The sequence below is a fragment of the Bombina bombina genome, chromosome 6 (genome assembly GCF_027579735.1).
Source record: "Bombina bombina isolate aBomBom1 chromosome 6, aBomBom1.pri, whole genome shotgun sequence".
NCBI lineage: Eukaryota > Metazoa > Chordata > Amphibia > Anura > Bombinatoridae > Bombina > Bombina bombina.
The window spans coordinates 845,731,263-845,754,587 of record NC_069504.1 but is presented as its reverse complement, the minus strand read 5'-3'; the positions used below and the strand labels follow the sequence as shown (position 1 = coordinate 845,754,587).

The following is a 23,325-nucleotide window of genomic DNA, read 5'->3' as shown; positions in this document are numbered from 1 at the left end:
TTACATTCCTGCTTCTTCAAATAAAGATAGCAAAAGAAAAAAAATTGTGTTTAGTATCCCTTTAACGTGGTTCATGTCCCTTCAATTTGCTGTCAGTTTAAGAGGCTATAAACCCAAAAGGGACATCCTGGTTAAGTTACAGCTGTAACTTAAAGTGCTGTCTGTAACAAACACTGAATGCTTTGATCTGGGTGTTGCCTGTGTTATATGTGTATGTAAGGTGGTGTACCTAGCTTTCTCTGGTTTGTTCTATTTATTTTTGTAACTGGGTCTGTTCCACTCAAGAAGATGCCTCAGCTCGTTATGTCTATCTGGATGCTGTCTCTGGTGCTGATCTATTGGTCTCTCAGGTGCAGTTAGTGATAGTGAATATAGGTTTATTATATTGATGCTGTTTTAGCAGTCAGCTGCTTCAGATGGATGTCTGTCTCATAGCTGTAAGTCGGATTTATCAGGCTGTCTCTGATCAGGGAATCTACATCATACAGTCACATTTGGAAGCATATCAGTCTCTTAATTCTGTGTTTGTCTCTGGTACTGATTGCTTATATTCTATAATACTTATATCTTTCAAAGTACTGTCAGATTTGCAATACAGCTCCCAGGAGACTCCTTCAGTTGGTAAAATGCTCCCTTGGTGCTGTCTCTGGTCCTGGATGTCTCTTTATTTTTTTGCTGGGAGGGACCTCGCGAGATTTTCTGTCTGGGAGAGAAGGGGAGGGGGGGAGCAGCAGCTGTAGAGACCTAAGAGGGAGGTGGAGAGAGATAGACTTGTGTGATAAGGAGAAGGAGGACAGACTAGGCAGTCACAGTGTGGCGAGGGAGAGATAGAGAGATCACAGAGGGAGGGTAGAGAGAGGGACATTCGGGCAGAGAGAGATCCACAGACAGTAAAAAGATTTGTGGACCTAGTCTCAGGTAAGCCAACTCATTAAGTCATCATCTATGTTATCTGTTTGTATTGCATTACATAGAAACACATTTGCAATCTCTAGCAGTGTGCTTGTTTTAATTTAGTAGAGTGTTAATGTGTCGTGCCCTTCTATAAAGCAATGTATTGGCATGTCAGTGTGTTTGTATAGGTATGTGACTTTGCCCATATGTGGGTGTGCCTGGTGTCAGTGTCTGTCTGTGCAGCTGATGTGTGTCTGTCATTTTTATGGGGAATTCCTATACGTGCCTGTATTTTATTTGACGTGTGTAGTGTGTGTATGTTGATAATTATGGATCAGTGGATTTGTATATAGTCCTTGTAGGTAAATTTGTGATTTTGGGGATGTTTGGGGGTATTTTATTTGATGGTTAGTATGTCTGTATGTGCACATATATAATGTCTGTTTGGTCTATTTTTGGAATGGCTGATATTTTTTTCAGATTTTGTGTATAATTTATCTTTATGCCTCTGTGGGTGTTTACATATAAGATATCAGTTTATATTGTTGTGATTGTATGTTTTGTGGTCACTATATGTATTGGTTGGATCATTATGGGTGTTTTTCTTATAGTATTTACATGCATATATGTAAAAATGTCTCTTTATAATGCAGGTGGTTATTATATGTGTTGCATATTGTGTCTATGTGGGTGTGTACATGTATAAAGGTGTATGTATGTGCCTATAATGCTTGTGTATTTTACATGTTGGTTATGTGTATATGTGATCTTAGGTGTGCCAAGGTGTTTGTTTGTGATTTTGTGCAATATAGCTGTCATTTGAGGAAAACTGAACCAGAAATTCCAGAATATTAATATATAAACTACCTAAAGTAATAATATAGAAGAGACAGTCAAGTAGAGATAAGAGATGGGGGCAAAATAAATAAATATATGATTCTGTAAAGCCCATTCACTTAATAATGGAGAGCAAAGTGACTGAGTTTTATTGAATTACTTGTTTAGAATTTTATTGAGCTGGTGAGACTGGAGAAACCTGTTAATGAATATTGTACAGAGAATGGTTTAAGGTTACAGTAATATTTCTATATGTTGGATGTCACCAACATGTGATATTAGAGTCACAGCTTTCTTGACATGGCATACATGCTTATGGTCGATGTGACAATGTCATATGAGATACAGATTTTTGGATTGTGTGACACTGGCATACAGCATTTTTATTAATGTGCCAATCATTATTGTTTCAGTGATTGCCATACAGAATTTAATTTGATATGACAATGATTTGGGTTAATTTGATAGTGGCACATATAATTTTGTTTTAAATGAAAGCAATGTGCAGAATTTAGTAAAAATATGTTGATTATTTTTGTGTAATATTTATGTGACAGAGAAATTGGCTGTCTTGACATGAAGGTTTTTAATCACGTTATAGTAGCAGAAGATGATAGCAACATGCAAGTTTTGGTTTAATATTATATTTACATAAAATATTTCATGTTTGCATCCAATATTTCATGTTTGCAGTCCTTTGAGTACAAGGGTGGCTACAAGCAACATCTGATATGATTTAACAACAGGATATTACAGCTAAAATGCCCCCCCCCCCCCCCCCATAAAGTGGTCAAAGGAGTATGAAACCCAAAACATTTATTTCATGATTCAGATAACAAATACAATTTTAAACAACTTTCCAATTTATTTCTAGTTACTATTTTTTCTTCATTCTCTTGTTATTTTTCGTTGAAAAAGCAGCAATGCACATGGGTGAGCCAATAACACGAGGCATATATGTGCAGCCACCAATCAGCAGCTCCTGGCGCTACCTAGGTATGCTTTTCAACAAAGGATATCAAAAGAACAAAACAAATTATATCATAGAAGTACATTAGAAAGTTATTTAAATGTACATGCTCTCTCTGAATTATGAAAGAAAACAATTGTGTTTAATGTATCTTTAATCATGCATAATTGGAAACATAACAAAAAAAAAGTTTTGTTCTTCCAGAGAAATAGGGCGCATTCTGCAGGATTATGAACTCTTGTCCAGTTGCATGTTACAAAGTGATTGCTTGCTCATTCACTCTACAGAAAATGCTGCCATCTAAAGCACAAATTAATTGCATAATTGAACATAAATTTGTTCCATAATCATTTGAATGTTGAAAAATTGTAATATTAGCTAATCACACTTAAATACTGACTTCAATTTTAGCCGGGTGGTCATTAAAATCAGCCAGGTAATGCACCAATTAGCTCTGGGGAGAACACTTAGGGCTAGATTACGATGGCGTGCTAACTGTTGCGCACACAAGTGATATGGGTATGTCTTTTCTTTTTGCGTGCAACTGAAATAGCGCGCCTATTACGAGTTGAAAGTAAATGTGTTTGATTGAGCACAATCAAATTTAACTGCGCAAAACACATCAAAAATACATTTAACAGTACAGTTACACTCATAGTAACACTGTCTAATAATGATTATCATTGCATTAAAACGTTATAAGGGCTAAAAGATATGTCTCAGGTGTTAGAAAAACATAGAGATAAACACATACATATGTCTAAATATGTATATGTATATACAGTATATATGTGTGTGTGTGTTTATATATATATATGTGTGTGTGTATATGTATTTATATGTGTATATATATATATATATATATATATATATATATTTACAGACATATACACATATAAACACATAAATACATATGTATACATTAACTATGTATTTACTGTAAATATTTCACATTCCAATGTTTTTCACATAAGCGAATATGTTCTAAGTAATATGTTCTAGAAAACTTAACGTGGGAGCGAAAAATAACGCTCCACTTGTACACTAGCCCATAATTGGCCAGAGCAATCCAGAAAAGATAAGAATACTGAAGAAACTATTCAAGCGTTATTTCACTGTGCTGCTCTAAGACTGCAAAACAGTGCCAATTCTGCTGACAATGAAATTACACTTTCCATGTTTATAAAAAATAGTTTTTGGATGCAGATCTTTGGCAGTACAGTGATAAATTGTGGGTATACACCATACATCTATGCCATGCTCCTTTAAGGTGACACTGATTTACAGTGTGTGTAGTGATTAAAGGCAAGTTATGTGACAGTAGTAGCATACAAATGCAGTGATTGTGCAGAAGTAATGGTTGGTATATGGTAACTATGAAATACAGTGTGTGGTGACAACAATTCAGTGTGTGGTTGTAGTTACAACTGCACTGTTTATTGTGGCAAAGAGATGCAGAATTATGTTTAGTGACAGTGGTATAGTTTAGCATGAAGTGGCTTTGGCATACACAGATTATAGTGATAGTGACAAGAATGACAGTAACAGGAAATGATCAGTGATTGTGGTGACCATAAAATGAGGTATGTAATGTGACATGCAGTGACTATAGTGGCAGGAGCATCATAGGGTTAAGATATATTAGACTCAACCTGCATATTCCTATACAACACATTTAATTCTGCATAGCAAAACTAATTGCAATATGTTTTCATTATTTATTTTGCTTACTTATTTTGTAATTTGACTTTAAAAATTAAACTGCCCCCATAGTTAAATGCTACCTGCAGTTTCTGGAACCCTAAACCTACAACATTTTACATAGCTATTGCTTGAACAGTCCTTGAGATCAACTATATATGTCCCTGCAAAACAGTGCAAATTTTGCAAACAAAATACTTATAAAACTTATAGATAGATATAGATATATATTACTTAAATGGCGACATTAAGGTGCAGACGTGACACGCAGTGATTGCTGTGTAAATTAAAGCATTTTTTTCAGGTGACACTATCATGCAAGGTTAAGTATGAGTTGACAGTGACATAAAGCACAATAAATGTTATTGTCCCCAGTGTCTGTCAGTATTGGAACTCACTGAGCAATTTATGGATCCTGTATCCTGATTGGGTCATTAGGTTAAGTGCAGTATCAAATCACTGGCAGCTCACACAACCCTCCTCAACTTCCACTCCCTATATATGTACCATTAATGTCTCCCCAATCTCTATTTCTTTTTTATTTGTTTCCCTTCAACCTTATCCCCAGATATTCCATTCCGTATGGTTGTCTTTTGCAATGCTTTATATCTTATACTTAGTTATTTATAAATCAGAATATGGGAGCAGCTATTGTGTCTGTGTATGTATAACACTGACAGGTGGCAATGTTTAAATATGTGTATGTGTATTTAAGAAAAAATAGTGACATAGAAATGCTGACAGGTGATATATAATTATAGCAGGCAGCTATACTTTAGGTTTAGTACTAAACTCTGTTTTTCAAGTGCTTTAATTGTGTGAACAAATTACTTTGAAATTTGGCATTTGCCTTTCTAAACTCACAGTACTGATAAGACTTCTTATATATCTCACCAGAGTGGAGAGGTTTAGATTATCAGGCCCTTTGTTCCTAATCAAATGTTAAAAAAAAAGTTAAGTCCCTTGTTAAATTGTGTGTGTGTGTGTGCATATAATATATATATATATATATATATATATATATATAATATGCACACACACACACTGTATATAAATGATGTATATAAGTATATACACCCACACAGACCTACTCAACAAAGGGCCCTGGTGCAAACTCAGCAGTAAGCACTAGCGCATATATATATATATATATATATATATATATATATATATATATATATATATATATATATATATATATATATATATATATACTGTGTGTGTGTGTGTTTCATCCCCCATAGGAGCTTTTATCAAAACTCAAGAGACTTATCTGTCACAAATAAAGTCACACTGAAAGAAGAATATGTACATGCATATGCAGGAATCACACATTAACCACACATTAAAGGGATAGGAAAGTCAGAATTAAACTTGCATGAATCGTATAGAGCGTGTCATTTTAAGACACTTTTAAATTCACTTCTATTTTCAAATGTGCTTCGTTCTTTTAGTATCCCTTGTTAAAAAATAAATATGCACATATCATACACTAGTGGGAGCTGCTGCTAATTGGTGCCTTCACACATTTGTCTCTTGTGATTGGCTAAATAGATATGTTCAGCTTCCTGTCAGTAGTGCAATGCTGTCCCTTCAGCAATGGATAACAAGAGAATGAAGAAAATTTGATAATAGAATTAAATTGGAAAGTTGTTTAAAATTGTATGTTCTATCTGAATCATAAAAGAAAATGTTGGGGTTTGCTATCCCTTTAATATGATATTCTACGTCTGCTTCTCTTCAAACTGTTAGCTTTCTGTCTAATTATATCCTGTTACTTTTTATTAAGCATCGTGTTCTTATATTCTTATCTTTTAATAATTATGTGTACACTTAATAATCTCTATACACCCAAATGGATAGGCTGAAAAACACATATATTGAGAGAGCAAATGGATAGACAGATAGTAAGTGGATATTTATCTGTAGCAGTGGCATATTTAGGTTTTGTTCTGCCCTAGGCCCCCCAAGAATTTAGGCCTTTTTTGGCCATAATATCTTTTGGTGATTTTTTTTTTTATTGCATTTCCAAAATAAATGTTCAGACACACATAGTGGCCGATTTATCAATTGTCGGGCGGACATAATACGCTGTAGCGGATCATGTCCGCCCAACATCGCATTTCACATTTTGTGTGAAATGCTTGTGCAATACCCCCCACTGCACATTCGCAGCCAATCGGCTGCTAGCAGGGGGTGTCAATCATCCGGAATCGGATACGATCGGGATTGCTGTCCACCGCTTCAGAGGTGGCAGATCTGCTTCTTAACTCCTGATTACGGCGAGCCTGAAAGCTTGCGCGGAATAAGCAGCTTGACTTCTTCATAAATCGGCCATATAGACATACACACACCCAGACAGACATACACACATCTATCTATTGCTGCAACATATATAAAATACCCCAAACACAGAAGTCTTGAAACAAAACTTCCCCAAGCAAAATACTAAGTGCTGAAAGCCAACAGAACTAAAGGCAATAGGTAGCTGAATAAAATAATGGTTCAGAGCTACCTCTAAACTGTAAGCTCCATGGGCAGTCTCTTACTATACCCCCTAGAATGTAAGCTCTTATAATATAACTGTATAATACATCTAAAATAATTGAACGCTTCTTACAAACATAGCCACAAAAAAGTGCTGCCTCCTCCAAATCTGCCAGTGCACCCTACGCAAGTGCCTTGTTTGCTTAGGCCAAAATAAGCCCCTGATCTTTAAATTTCTTGTAGTAAGAAACATATTTATATATAGTACAAAAATGAAGGAAGATTAGGTGGTTTAAAATAAAATCACCTATTAAAGATTGGGAATTCATCACTTTTTTGAAAAAGAGAAGAAAAAGCAACACATCTTAGATTTGAAACAAAGTTACGTTTATTTTTACACTGTGTCGAGCTCGGGCTCGTTAGATTGATTAAAAATGTTACTAGGACCGGTCCATGTGAAGTGACAAGCACTAACTGCTTGTCACTTCACATGGACCGGTCCTAGTAACATTTTTTTTCAAGCATATGTAAAAATGCTTTGAGTTGGCTATGCATTTGTACTTAAAATATTTTAGCATTTAAAACCACGATATTCACTTTATCTGGATGGTGTCAATCTAACGCACCCGAGCTCGACATGGTGTGAAAATAAACGTAACTTTGTTTCAAATCTAAGATGTGTTGCTTTTTCTTTTTTTCAAAAGAGTGCTGAATTCCCGGTCTTTAATAGGTGATTTTATTTTAAACTACCTAATCTTCCTTAATTTTTGTACTATAATTATTCAATGGGTCTGCACCATATCCAATCAAATTTTACATTTCATACTTGTATTTACGAGTAGGTATTTAATTTTGAATACCGAGTAAATTAATGCAACACTATTTATGAACTAACAGGTTTTCCATCCACACTTTTCTCAAAACACACACATATATATATATATATATACCAGGTGGCCCTCGGTTTACAACGGTTCAATTTACACCGTTTCAGAATAACAACCTTTTTTTCAGTCATGTGACTGCTATTGAAAAGCATTGAGAAGCAGTGCATTGAATAAAATAGCCAGTAGGTGGAGCTGTCCGCTTGTGTTGCAGCAAAGATATGCAAGCCAAGCAAGCTGAAATTAATAAGTGTAACCAGACCTGAGCTATTGAGCATCTTGCAAAGGAACAAGATCTTCCTGTCTATAAATCATTCCTGATTGGAATGCATAGAAAGAACTGTTTGCAGAAAAATGCAAGTAAAGTCTGTGTTGTGTGACTATTTTATTAGGTTTATAATGCTGTTTAGCAAATGTTTTTGTTCATTTAACTTAGTTTAATTATATATTCTGTGTTGTGTGATTATTTTATTAGGTTTATAATGCTGTTTAGCATTTAATGTCTTCATTTCAAAGCTTTAAAAATAATGTATTAGGTGTTACTTATGACAATTTTGAGAAGGGCCTGGAACCTAACTCCCTCACTTCCCATTGACTTACATTATAAACTGGGTTTCAATTTACAACGGTTTTGATTTACAACCATTCCTTCTGGAACCTAACCCCGACGTAAACTGAGGGCTACATGTTTATATATATATATATATATAGCAGTGTTTATTGAATGTTAGTGATATTGCCAGCATCAGTTACATTAAAGGGACCTTTTATGTGTTCCTAATTATTTTACCAACTGGAGCGTATTAAATTGTTTACAAATAGTTAATTTATTTTGTCATTTGAAGTAGCTGATTGTGCCTAGAGTTTCCCCTCGACACTGAACATTTCTAAACTTAAAGGACCACTACACTCAGTCGAATAGCATAATCAATAAATGAATAATAAAGAGACAAGGCAAAATCACTTGAATTTCTTCAGCCAATCACAAAATGCATATACGTATATCCTGTGAATCATGCACATGCTAAGTAGGAGCTGGTGCCTCAGAAATTGTGCATATAAAAAGATTGGGTACATTTAGATAATGGAAGTGAATTGGAAAGTTGTTTATGATTGTGTGCTGTATATGAATGTATATTAATAAAAAAAGATTTTGAGTGATTTCTCTTCATGCTGGAGAGTATTTGATCATCAGGCCCTATATATATATATATATATATATATATATATATATATATATATATATATATATATATATATATATATATATATAGTGGGTTGTGGTTTCAAAGGACAAATTGGTTATTTCATATACAAAAATAAACATAAAGGCCCAACTTCTCATACATTTTATATTCTGTAGCTTGTATAGCAAGTCATTGGAAACGCATTACGAGGAAAACAATTTTAAAATACTGTCCCCTTAAATCTTTCATGAGCTAGACAGATCATTAACAATTTACTTGTATTATATAATTTGCCTCATTCTCTTAGTATCCTTTGTTAAGAAGCATACCTAGGTAGGCTCAGGAGTGGCAGTGCACTACTGGGAGCTAGCTTCTGATTGGTGGCTGCACATACATGCCTCTGTGTGGGTTTCAGGTACACAGCACTAAAATACAAAGAGGCTTTGTTGTGACATGAGAAACTTTATGAGACTAATGTGTCACAAATAAAGTCACTATGCAATAAGACCTATGAGTGCCTTCTGCTTTTCTGCTGTTACATACACATGCACAGGTTTATGTATCACACATTACTCACACATTAATATGAGAATCTATGTCTGCTTCTTTTCAAACGCTCTAATGATTTCCTGTTACTCTCTAACAGGCCTCGTGTTTTTATAGTCTTATCTTTATGATTATGGCTATTCCCAGGAAAGTCTACACACACAGATGGATAGCTAGAAAGACACAAACACTGAGAAAGCATTAAAGGACCAGTAAACACAGTAGATTTGCATAATCAACAAATGCAAGATAACAAGACAATACAATAGCATTTACTCTGAATTTCAAATGAGTAGTAGATTCTTTTCTAACACATTTCAAAGTTTTGGATATTTCCACTCCCCCTGTACCATGTGATAGCAATCAGCCAATCACAAATGCATATACGTATAGTCTGAGTTCTTGCACATGCTCAGTAGGAGCTGGTGACTCAAAAAAAGTGTAAATATAAAACAATGTGCACATTTTCTTTTAATGGAAGTAAATTGGAAAGTTGTTTAAAATTACATGCTGTATCTAAATCATGAAAATGTAATAAAACCTGAGTGTCCCTTTAATAGATAGATGGGTAGAATAGACAGACACACAGACAGACAGATAATATCTTTTTCTGTCCAGTCTAATAACACTTTCCCCTGACTTATATAAGGGATATTTTTCCAGCCCAATGTATATATAGATAGATATAGACATATAGATGGTTTTATTTGGTAGATAGATAGATAGATAGATAGATAGATAGATAGATAGATAGATAGATATTGTAGATACATAGATACTGTAGATAGATAGATACTGTAGATAGATAGATAGATAGATAGATACTATAGGTAGATATATACTATAGATAGATATATAGATAGATACTGTAGATAGATAGATACGATAGATAGATAATATAAATAGATAGATAAATACTGTAGATAGATACGATATATATATATAGATACTGTAGATAGATAGATATAAATACTGTAGATAGATAGATATAGATATAGATACTGTAGATAGATAGATATAGATACTGTAGATAGATAGATACTATGGGGTCAATTTATCAAACTCCGTATGGAGCTTGGTGCCCGGTGTTTCCAGCGAGCCTTTAGGCTCGCCGGCAACAGAAGTTATGAAGCAGAGGTCTAAAGACCGCTGCTCCATAACTTGTCTGCCTGCTCTGAGGCAGCGGACAGAAATCAACCCGATTGAATACGATCAGGTTGATTGACACCCCCTTCTAGCATCCGATTGGTCACGAATCTGCAGACGGCATTACACAAGCAGTTCACAAGAATTGCTGGTGCAATGATAAATGCAGACAGCGTATGCTGTCAGCATTTATCGATGTGCGGCGGACATGATACGCTACATCGTATCATGTCCATCCGCACTAAGATACATATACCCCTATAGGTAGATAGATACTATAGAATAGATAGAGACAGATATAGATAGATAGATAGATAAATAGACAGATACTGTAGATAACTACTGTAGATAGATAGAAAGATACTATAAATAGATAAATACTGTATGTTGATACTATAGATAGATAAAGATACTGTAGATAGATACTATAGCTAGATAGATAGAGATAGATAGATAGATATAGATAGATAGATAGATAGATAGATAGAGACAAATATAGACAGATGGATAGATAGATAGATAGATAGATAGATACAGACAGACAGATAGATAGATAGATCAGACAGACAGTCAGTACACATGTCTCAGTCACTTTCTTATAGAAAGCTACACACTTGGTGGATATATCTGTGTTTATTGAAATGGTATCTGTGAGGCTGCCAGAAATAGACAGAGACAGCTGCAGGAAGTGTCTTCCTTTCATGCCCTCCCCCTATTAATCACCCCTTCTAAAGCTATGATTGAAAAAAAACAGGGGAGGTAACCAGGGTCAGCATGCTTGGAATCATAACTCATTAGAAAGTGAGGATTTCTAAATGTATGTGACATCAGCTTGTGGTTATTAGTAGCAATTACATTTCATATGCATTTTAAAAGCATTTTTAATTTAGAAATGATTATAGTTCACATGATATGAGAGGTTACACCTTAATAGACCTTAAGATATTTCTGAATGAACAAGTTCTGAGAACATGTGACGTGCCAGAGTCTGAATGAGGTTGTTGATACTTTAGAGCCTCTGTGTTCTGCTGGGCTATTGATAACAGCATCTCCACCCTTACCCTTACTCTGATAAGCAGCATCCACATAAACATTCCTAGAACTTCATATCTATCATTTTTTCTTTCTTTTTGACATGGTAACGGCACTTCCCTCAATGCTTAGTTATAGTTTGGGAACGCTTAATGGGACATTCTACATGAATATTGTTATTGTTTAAAAAGATAGATAATCCCTTTATTACCCATTCCCCAGTTTTGCATAACCAACATTTTTTACCTCTTTTTACCTCTGTGATTACCTTGTATTTAAGCCTCAGCAGACTGCCCCTTTAAGTTCTTTTGACAGAATTGCATTTTAGCCAAGCAGTACTTACTCCTTCATATAACTCCTCCGGAGTGAGCACAATGTTATATGGCATACATGAACTAGCACTTTCTAACTGTGAAAAATTGTCAAAATGCTCTGCGATAAGAGGCAGTCTTGAAGGTCTAAGAAATTAGCATATAAGCCTACCTAGGTTTAGCTATCAACAAAGAATACCAAAAGAATAAATCAAATTTGATGATAAAAGTAAATTGTAAAGTTGTATGAATCATGAAAGTTTAATTTTGACTAGACTGTCCTTTAAAATGTAGAAGATAAAGAGGACAAGAAACAGAGAGAAAGATAAAAAGGAAGAGAAATAAAGAGTTTAATAAAGAAAGTGAGCTAAGGAGTGAAGAAGGGAAAGAGAATGATTGGAGCTGCAGAGCATACAATAGTTATTTTTAGATGTTCACACCCATTTGCCTTCACGGTTTGGCTTTTTTGTTTGTTTCTCTATCTTCAGACTTTAGTTTTATCTTTCTCTCTATATATTATCTCTCAGGATTTCTTCCTGCCCTCTTTCTTTCTTGTTTGTAGTTCTTTATGCCCCGTCCAGTCTTTCTGCCCTTCTTTCTTCTCTTCCTTCTTCCCCCACTATGACTCTTTTAGTCTCTGTCCTTCATGTCTCTCTGTATTCCTTCTCTCTTCTCTAACTAGTCTCTTTGCTGTCTGAGTTTGTCTTTTTCTGTCCTTTTTTGTCTGCATTGTATTTATGCTTATATGGGTGCCTTCTCTTTAACTAACTGCCTTTTTTCTTTTTCTCTTTGTTTTCCTTCTCCCATGTCAATCAACATTGCCTTTAACTCACACTCTGTTTTCTATTTCTCATTTTTAATTTCCATTTCATTTTCTTTAGGTAATTCCGTCAAGGACCAACCATGCCATTTGTGTCCCTCACCCCACTGTATGTTTGGACACTCTCTCTCCTCCTCCTCCTGACTCATTCTCTTGCACAGAGTGATGCCGATCTTTTGGTCACCACACGGTCTGGCAAAGTAAGGGGTATTCGGCTTCCTGTCCTCACCGGTCATGTCAGTGCCTTTCTGGGCATTCCGTTTGCTGAGCCTCCTATAGATGAATTTCGCTTCCGGAGGTCAGAACCCAAAAAGCCATGGGGGGGAGTATTAGATGCTACTGCATATCCAAATGCCTGCTACCAGTACTATGACACATTGTACCCTGGCTTTCCTGGTATCGAAATGTGGAATCCAAATCGGCCAATGAGTGAAGACTGCTTGTACCTCAATGTTTGGGTTCCCCATCCACGCCCTTCCAATGCCACTGTCATGGTCTGGATCTATGGAGGTGGTTTCTACAGTGGCTCATCATCTCTGGATGTCTATGATGGACGTTATCTATGTCATGCTGAAAACCTGGTGCTGGTCTCCATGAACTATCGGGTAGGAGCCTTTGGCTTCCTGACGCTGACTCCTGGAAATCCTGATGCACCAGGAAATGTAGGATTATTTGATCAGCGCCTTGCACTTCAGTGGGTACAAGACAACATAGCATTCTTTGGTGGAGACCCTAAATCAGTCACCATTTTTGGGGAGAGTGCAGGTGGGGCTTCAGCTGGCATGCATGTTCTTTCCCCTGGTAGTCACCCATTTTTCTCCAGGGCTGTGCTGCAAAGTGGAGTACCTAATAGTCCTTGGGCTACTGTTACCCCACAAGAAAGTCGTCGCCGTGCAGAACTCCTAGGGAAGCTGCTGGAATGCAGATTTGGGAATGAAACTGAATTGTTAAATTGTCTGAGGACAAAGGAACCTCAAAAGCTAATTGACCATGAGTTCTCAGTTCTACCAGCTCCTAGCGTCTTCCGCTTTGCCTTTGTACCAGTTCCTGATGGAGACTTCTTTCCAGAAACTCCTGAAACATTGCTAAATATGGGAAATTTCAAGCAATGTCCATTGCTTATGGGTGTCAATCAGAATGAGGGTTCCTACTTCTTAATATATGGGGCACCTGGCTTTAGCAAGAATAACGAAAGCCTGATCAATAGGGAAGAGTTCCTAGGAGGAATCAAAATGAGTGTCCCACATGCAAATGACATTGCTCTTGAAGCTGTGGTTATGCAGTATACTGACTGGTCAGATGAACATGCTGGAGTGAAAAACAGGGAGGCTATGGACAATCTGGTTGGTGATCACAATGTTATATGCCCTGTAACTCACTTTGCAGGAAAAGTTTCAGAATTTGGTAACCGGGTGTACACTTATTTCTTCGACCACAGGGCATCTAACTTGGCATGGCCACAGTGGATGGGGGTTCCACATGGGTACGAGATTGAGTTTGTCTTTGGGCTACCCTTGGATGTCCGTTTGAAGTACACACCAGAGGAAGCAGTACTGAGTCGCAGAATGATGAGATACTGGGCCAACTTTGCACGGACTGGGTGAGGGCGTGAGGCAATTAGAAGAAAGATAGAAAGTTTTTAATGACAGATACGGAACAATAGACCAAACTGTACTTTCACTGTCCTATATGCTTTTAAAATTTAGGCTCATTTAATCCACAGGATAACTTATACCGTAAATTGTTTTCCCCACCAATTTCTACTAGAAAGCTTTCCTGTGTTTTCATTAGCTCTAAAGTGGTAGATAATATACTGTAAAATTATTGTAAGGAGTCGATTAAAAGGATGTGAAGAAAAAATAGAACTAAAGTGGTATGTTTTAAAATAATTATAGATAGGATAAGACAGTAAATGAATGATTATGAGGTGATATAATAATGTTGTGGATAGAACTTCATTTGATTTCCCATCTTACCTTACCAGTGATCCCAACGTGGGCAATGATGTTCATCAGCAGCGCTGGCCTTTGTACACTGCATCCGAGCAGAAATACTTAGCACTAAATAACAAGCCACAACAGAACCTACAAGGGCTCAGAGTCCAAACCTGCATCTTCTGGAACCGTTTTCTACCAAAATTGCTGAACATCACAGGTACCGATGACTCACAATGACCTCCTAACCTTTACTCACTAAACCTTAACTCTGAATTCTTAAAAAAGACTGACATTTGATTCTGTAACCATTGACCTATAGCTACCGTGAGCGTAAATATATGGTTTTTAACAACTAACAAATTAACCTTTATTTTTTTTTTATTTGTCTTTACAATCTCTAACTTTCTGATTTTTGCTAAACTTTGGACTTCAAACCTTTGATTAACTGTACCTCTTAAAATGATTTTGCGTCATCATTATATAGTGTGTTAATTTCCAGAATTTCTTGCTTTTAACCTCTGAACTTTAACATTTTCATCTTTAACCTAATTTTTGAATACATAACGATTAACCAAGCTACATAACATATTGTGCAACTTAGCTTTAAACCACAACTATAAATATGACCTTCCTCATAAGTGTACAAATCTGTATTTTATATGGTCATTGCAAATAAAATTTCAGTGCCTTGATAGTTTGTTTTAGAACTTATCAAGGGGGGGACGGGACAACAATTATGGGTTATCTAGCAGGGTAGCAAAAATGTATTGGGGTAGTTTGCACGGGACCTTCAAGTTGTATGGAGAAGGTGGGACTTGCCAATGGAAATAAATAGGTTAGTTATTTATTCCCTCAACTGACTTCTGACTTTCTCCCTTATAGTGACCAGAGAGCAATGCTCGAACTGCTCCCGAATCAGCCCCTTCCTGACCCTCCTCATGATATGTCTACTACTAGCAAAACCTAGTACATGACACTACGGTCTTGACCAGATAACTACTTTGCTACTAATAATCACATTTCAAGCAATATGACAGTAATATATATATATAGAATATAAGCATATCAAACTGGAGGCCCCAAGGCTATGCCAATATTTATCATTTGCAAATTTGTGTTGTTTAAATAAGTTTGGCATCTTCTTGCAAAAAAGGGATATTCTTCACCATACTTCAAATGTATTTAAATTGATCAGTACACTTTACCAAATACATACCCTTGAGCATATTGGGATCTTTTTTGCGAGTGAGGGTACTCAAGCCACAAATAATATGCCTGTTTGACCAAAGCCTTATATGAGTATAAGGCTATGCTTAGTTGTAATTTCTATATCCTTACACACAAGAACACACTATATACCTAGTCAATAATTAGGGTGTGTGGTTATTGCTTATATATGAGTACTTACAGTTTCCCAAACAGAGTATGTCCGAGAAACATTAACATTTGTAATAAGTGATTCAGTTATTTTAAGGAAAAATAGGTGTGACCTTCATCAACATTTCATTTTGATATGCATATTATAAGCTCTGACAATTCCAATACGCCCAAATTTCATTCACTTTTTAGAATGGTCATGAACACAAATTACTACTAAATACTCAATGATTGACTGTAACCTGATCATCTGTTAACTTCCTTTCCACAATAAATCTTTTTTCAATCATTCACTTCTAATAATCATGCCTCCTCACCTTCTATCATGTAACTCATTTGTATCCACTCAATAAATTCCTGTTCTTAGTAATCATTGGGTTTGTTTCTTTTTGCTTCAGTCAACTTCTGTCCTGAGACCCTTCCACCTTACATTCTTTTGAATTCATGCTCATCTTAAATACATCTCCTCACAAATCTCTTTATACATTCAAAGAGATGTGAAATCCATTTTTCTTTTCTTTCACAATTGAGATAGAATATACAATTTTAAACAACTTCTCAGTTTACTTCTGTTATCAAATTTGCTTCATTCTCTTGGAATCTTTTGTTGGAAGTAGAGAAATGCACTATTGGGAGCTTGATGAACACATCGGGTGAGCCCATGACAAGTAGTATATATATATATATATATATATATATATATATTATTGGCCAGCATTAGTATTTAACCTGACCACAGGTGAACACCTGTAGATCTCTAATGAAGCGCATGTGAGCATGCGTGAAATGCGTCAGATCTAACACCCCTTGCACACTGTGACCGTGTCTTTTACTTGTTTGCTCAAATAAACCCACTTTGGCAAGAGTTTTGGAGTTCCTCGCTTTTTTCCTCCTTATTCTATATATATATATATATATATATATATATATACAGGCACCAATCAGCAGTTAGCTCCCAGTAGTGGATCGCTGCTCCTGGGGGCTACCTAGGTATGATTTTCAACAAAGGATAAAAAGAGTACAAAGCAAGTTACATAATAGATGTACATTGAAAAGTAGTTTCTGTCTGACCCATGAAAAATTAATTTTGACTTTACTATCCTTTTAATTTCTTCCTTTTATGTGCTCAGTTTTTCCATTAGCTTTCTGTCATACCATTTCATCTTTCTCATCTCAACGCCATTCCATGCTATATATCTCCCTCTCTAGTCTTCCCTTCATCCTTCTTCTTCCTCTTGGTCAAACTTGTCATTTATTAACACAGTTAACCCCCGCATGTTAGACTGGCAGCACTGTTAGTAGCAACCCAACAGTCACCGCAGACAGAGATCCTGTTAGGCCCAAATATCTCAAAAGAAGAAAACTGTCCCTCTAGTTAAATAATGCAATAAATCCCTAGTATTGGAATGGGGATTGCTTATGACTCAAACACTTTTTCTTTCTTTTCTCTTCATTTTCTTCTCCTTTTACCCCGCCCCCTTGCTCTCCTTTATATCTCTTTCTCTCAATTTTCAATTATTTTCTCTTCAAAATCCTTTCTCCGGGCTATCACTTTTTTACCATTTCCTTTATCCATTTCTTCGTCCTCTGGTCCTTGTCAATCATTTTTCCTTCCTTTTTTGTATCCCACTATTTGGCTATTTTCTTTTCTTTATCCTCCTTTTCTCTTTCCTTTCCCTCTTTTTTTTTTGTCACAGATAATATTGATGAAGCTGAACGTCAGTGGAAGGTGGAGTTCCATCGTTGGAGTGCATATATGATGAGATGGAAGAACCAATTTGACCATTACAGCAAGCAGGAGCGTTGCAGCGAGCTGTGACATCACTGTGACATCATTCTAACATCAACACACAACTCTTCTGCTTTAGAACCCAGGAACTGCAGCAAACTGTGACATCATCATAAAATTGCCTAGATATCACTGCACAATTTCTCAACTCTACAGGAAAACAGATCTGCAGACCGCTACTGTAAAATAGTTAAACTATTGAAACATATGCAGTGAGGCACAGTGGTGACTTAAACACAGTTTTGCAGACATAGTGCCAAATGTCACATGACCATTCTTATACTACATATACATGTAACTGCCCTTGTCCCGAGTACTGTAATTCTTTAATCCTAATCAACCCCAGGGGCAGTTATTCTCCCTGTACTATGCTACAACCCTCCTCCCTCCTCACTTGCATGTCCACCTGTATATAGTGTTTGATGATATAAAGATATAGATATATATATATACATATTTATAATATATATATATATGGCGGGAGATATATATGTAATGTATTTATTTGCTGTGAATGTCAAACCTGAACTCAAACTTCCTTATCAAATGCTAATATCAAATGCCAAAGTGGGAATACCCCCTTAGTGTGTGATACAATATGTGTAAAGTCATATATATTTGACAAAAACATCATAATATGGATGTAAAATAATTATACATATGTGTGAATGTGTGTCTGTAGAGTTTGTACGTATGTCTATACAGTGTGTGTGCGCGTATTTGTGTATATATGTATGTATATATATATATATATATATATATATATATATACACACACACATAGTTCCACTCTTATAAACCACACATTATATGTAAAAGCTTCAATTCCCCTCCAAAACATGTATGCAGGTACAATCTTGTAACCCATTCATTTTATATGTAATTCTGTACCGACCTCCAACCTCCAAATATTAAACTGTATGTACAAATCACGTAACCCATATATTGTATGTGGAACCCTTCATGCATCTCCAAATATTATGTACAATCCTTTAATCCCTGCACTGTGAAAAAATAATTAAACCAACTGCAAACAATATTGTATATGTACAGTCTTGTAAAGGCTACATTAGGTTTGAAATATGTTTCAAATCCTATGCTGTATTTACAATTTTTAAATTGTATGTCCAAAGGTTACAGTATATATTCAGTATTAAAGACACTTTGTATATAAATGTATCAAATGTTACACTGTAGACCTGTAATTAATTAAATGTATGTAAAATTCAATGTCAGTCTCCAAAATTAAAGGGACACTGAAAATTTTAAGCAACTTTCTAATTTACTCCAATTATCAATTTTTCTTCGTTCTCTTGCTATCTTTATTTTAAAAGCAGGAATGTAAATCTTAGCAGCCAGCCCAGTTTAGGTTTTAGGTTCAGCACCATGGATAGCGCTTGTTTATTGGAGGCTTACATTTACCCACCAATAAGCAAGCATAACCCAGGTTCAAAACCAAAAATGGGTCGACACCTATGCATCACATTCCTGCTTTTTAAATAATTATAGCAAGAGAACAAAGAAAAATTGATAATAGGAGTAAATTAGAAAGTTGCTTAAAATTGCATGCTCTATCTGAATCATGAAAGAAAAAAATGGTTTTAGTGTCCCTTTAAGCTATATGTAGATCCATTAAATCCAAACCCTACAAGTATTATTTATTTTTTATTATTATTATTATTGGTTATTTGTAGAGCGCCAACAGATTCCGCAGCTCTATAAACATGCTACAAACAGCATGGTTCTTAGGCTTACATGCTAAGGGGGTTTAGGGGATAGCACTGGAGGAGAGAAAACGGTATAACGAAAGGTTAGTGTAGGTTGTATGCATCCCTGAACAGTAGAGTCTTTAGGGAGCGCTTGAAGTTTTCAAAACTAGCGGAGAGTCTTGTGGAGCGAGGCAAAGGGTTCCACAAGATGGGAGCCAGTCTGGAGAAGTCCTGTACAATGTAAAATACTTGTCTATGCATTATATAATTAATTGATTGTATGTAAAATCTTATATCCCTTTAAAAAATTGCATTATGTGTACATCTAATATTCTGTAAATGTTATGTATTTATTACATATTTAAACAGTGTACCTACAGACTTACAAATATGCTTTCTTTAAACAAAATCAATGTAATCAAAAACTGCATCTTGCAATTGATACATATATTAGCACTATCTGAATACTACATTCTATGTACAATTCTAATTTTACATTACGTGCCCAATTCTATACAAGTATAGTAAAGTAAATGCAACTTTCCTGTTATCCTTTGAATTATAATGAATATATGATGAAGTATTTGCCCCAATCATAATTTACCTAGGCATCAATTTGTAAAGCATTGTATTCATTATACAATGATCACATTTCATAACAAATTACATCAAATTACATTAGAGGAGCAATTATTTACTGTGTTCTATTCAATGTACTTAAAAAAATAAGTGCACCTTCGGCATCTTAACTTACATTGAATTTAATTTTATTTAAAGGGAAATTTAGACAAAGTTTTTATAGGACTTATTGGGCCGCAACATTCTGTGCATGTGCTTGACTGACAGTCCAATGCTTGCTTGGTGCATATGTACATATGCTTTGAGACTGGTTCTGGGGGCAAACAGGGTTAGAAGATTTTGAAGGATAATATATACGGAATAAAACCTTTTTTAACAGTTACACTAAATCTTTGTCTTGCAGCAAACATAATGCTGGAACCAAATGGTCCCATTAATATTATGAATAAAATGTCCCTTTAATATGTTAATAGTAGGTATGTGATAGCAATGTCTATAAAATAGAATATATTACATTATAAATAAAACAAAAATGGTAAGTCTGTCCCATATATGTACAATATTCATCCTGTATTTTAATATATAAAGTGTGTGTGTGTATATATATATATATATATATATATATATATATATATATATATATATATATGTGTATATATATATATATATATATATATATATTATCCATAGCCATCATATAACCTTCATTAAAGCAGTCCTAAAGCCACTTGGATACTTACTATATTAGCTGTAGGTCCTTATGTCCATACGTCATATTTTAGGCATATTGTCAAATATTCTCCTGTGATATGGCGTCTAATTTCTACCCTATGGCCATTATGTTGTATGCAGAGCCCTATATCTCAAATTGTGTTATATCTAGACCTCTATATACACTTTATAATATATATGTAGAGCCTGTACCTTCCCTAAAACCAGTAACGTATATGTAGAGTTATATCTCCATCCTATAAACATTGTATTATGTGTATATATCCTGTGAACATTAAATTATATGCAAAGCCTGATTTCCTCCATATGACCAATCCATTATATGCAGAGCTATCAGTTTACCTTAGCAACATTACTTTACATATAGAGCCTTATGACCACCAAATATTATTATCAAGTCACATATCTATGCTGTGGAGCCGTGTGTGTTCCTTTCCTACATTAAATAAATGTTATATGTACAGCATTACCAATCTTATAAACATTACATGTAGTGTCCTTTATTTTCCTACTATCATTGCATAATATGTGGAGGCTAATATTCACTATTATAAATACTACCCTATAACTCCTAGAGTTGCATCAATATTTATGAACCTTATACTGCATTATATGTTAAGTACTATATTGTTGTTCATGAGCAGGGTTACAGAGGTATTAAATTCAGAATTAACCCCCTAACCCTATTTAATTAAGCATAGTAAAAAGAACTATGCAATATGCATTTATTATGCCTAATTTTCCTGTGATTTACTGCTTTAAATTATGCTTTTTTTTTTAAAATTCCCCCCAGAGGTTGTAGTGCAAGCTACAAACCTAAAGGGACAAACAAATTTGAAATGTGCTCTTTTTAAATTTGATAAATATTCTCTGATAACTTTTTTTTTGTTTTGCCATTGCTGCCCTAGCATATGCAGGTAAGCTGTGTGCATCTTTTATTGGATGTAAGCGCACAAAGCATACATGCGTATGCTAGAGAAGGGACATGCATTGGAAAACTTTTATATATGTGTTAGTGGTAAAGTTTGCAACTGCAAAATAAATTAGGCCAATTTGTGTATTTTTTATATTCATACACAGTTTCAACATGCAAATATGCTGTATGCCATATTAACTTTATAATATTAAAATCTCTTATATGCATACCGTGATATCATTATATTGTTCTGAAATTAAAAGGAAATCAGATTAAATAGTTGTGGTAAAAATAAGTGTTTTAAAAAATAAAGTAGCCTTTATTATATATTGTTTCTGACATACAGTTTAGCATCTTTATGACAGAGTCCTCACCATTAGTAATACATCACTACAAAATACTGTGAAGCCAATCACTGGAGGTAGAGTCCTGTAAAGTATGTTTTGTTCCATTTTCCGTTAATGAAACCCTTCAGTATATTTCTCCTTTTTGATACTTCCTTATATTTTTATACAAAAGCCATATCATCCTGCAATCCATGTGTTTTATGTAGATTCTAACTTTCCTTAAAAATATTTTGTTTTGTTTTCTTTTTATATTTCTCTGAAAAAACTCTTTAAACACAAAAGAAATATGTAACATTTTCCACCCAATTGTTCAAGTTCATTGAGCTATAACAGCTTATAATAACATCTAGTTGATCTAGGCTTGGGCTGTTATATAATTTGAAATAATACAAAACAGCTGGTTTAAAACATTTCAAAGAAACGATGCTGAGTTCAACCATGACTTTAACTTTAAACCCATTCTTTTACAACTGTTCTCTGTTTGCATGTTTGCTAACGAGGAACAAAAACCGGTTTGTATTTGCATCACTAAATAAAAGAAGATGAAATTCCATAACTTGTGTGTGCAGCATGTTTGTGTTGTGAGTAGCTATTGACCAATAATTGTTGAAAAATAAATTTATTTGCAGCATGTTTTTTGAGTTTTAAAGAATGATTACATGGGATTAAAGGATTATTTATTTTTGGTGACCACATTTAATCTTCCTTTGCAACAAAAAGCAGGGTAGAGAACAGAAGATGGCAAACCAGAGATAACAGAAGGGAAATCTGGAAAACAAAATGAATTGAGCATATCAGAGTCACAAGTTTTCTTTCAACATAGCTGGACTGTCCAATGAAAAGTCTTTTATTGTTGGTGCCCTGCCTACATTTAGAAGCATCATGCGCATGCAAGGGATTGTTTTGTCTTCATGTACAGTGAGTATTCACTGACAGAGCAGGTAGATATTGGTCTATAAAGTATATTGTGGCATTGAATTTTGCCCACATTCACCATTCACTAGTTGGCTAAAAGACAACACATTTGGAATGGGCATGATCACATAGAATAATCTACTAATATGTATTAGTTCTATATAAAAACAAATCACTCAATCCAGTAATCTAGATGTGGACCCCTATTT

The 23,325-nt window shown here is 35.0% G+C and overlaps 1 protein-coding gene across 2 annotated transcripts; it reads left to right on the top strand.

The window, feature by feature from the left end:
• Positions 1 to 730: 730 nt before the first annotated feature.
• ACHE (acetylcholinesterase (Cartwright blood group)) lies at positions 731 to 22,757 on the top strand. Of its 2 annotated transcripts, none has more exons than XM_053718256.1 (4): positions 731 to 918; positions 12,877 to 14,415; positions 14,800 to 14,969; positions 15,635 to 16,499. In XM_053718256.1, exons 2-4 carry the CDS (start codon positions 12,899 to 12,901, stop codon positions 15,724 to 15,726), a joined length of 1,779 nt encoding a protein of 592 aa, XP_053574231.1. In that variant the 5' UTR covers positions 731 to 918; positions 12,877 to 12,898; the 3' UTR covers positions 15,727 to 16,499. The 2 variants fall into 2 exon arrangements, with proteins under 2 accessions (XP_053574231.1, XP_053574230.1); XM_053718255.1 differs by lacking the exon at positions 15,635 to 16,499 and adding an exon at positions 17,827 to 22,757 and having other exon boundaries at positions 732 to 918.
• The last annotated feature ends 568 nt before the right edge of the window (positions 22,758 to 23,325 follow it).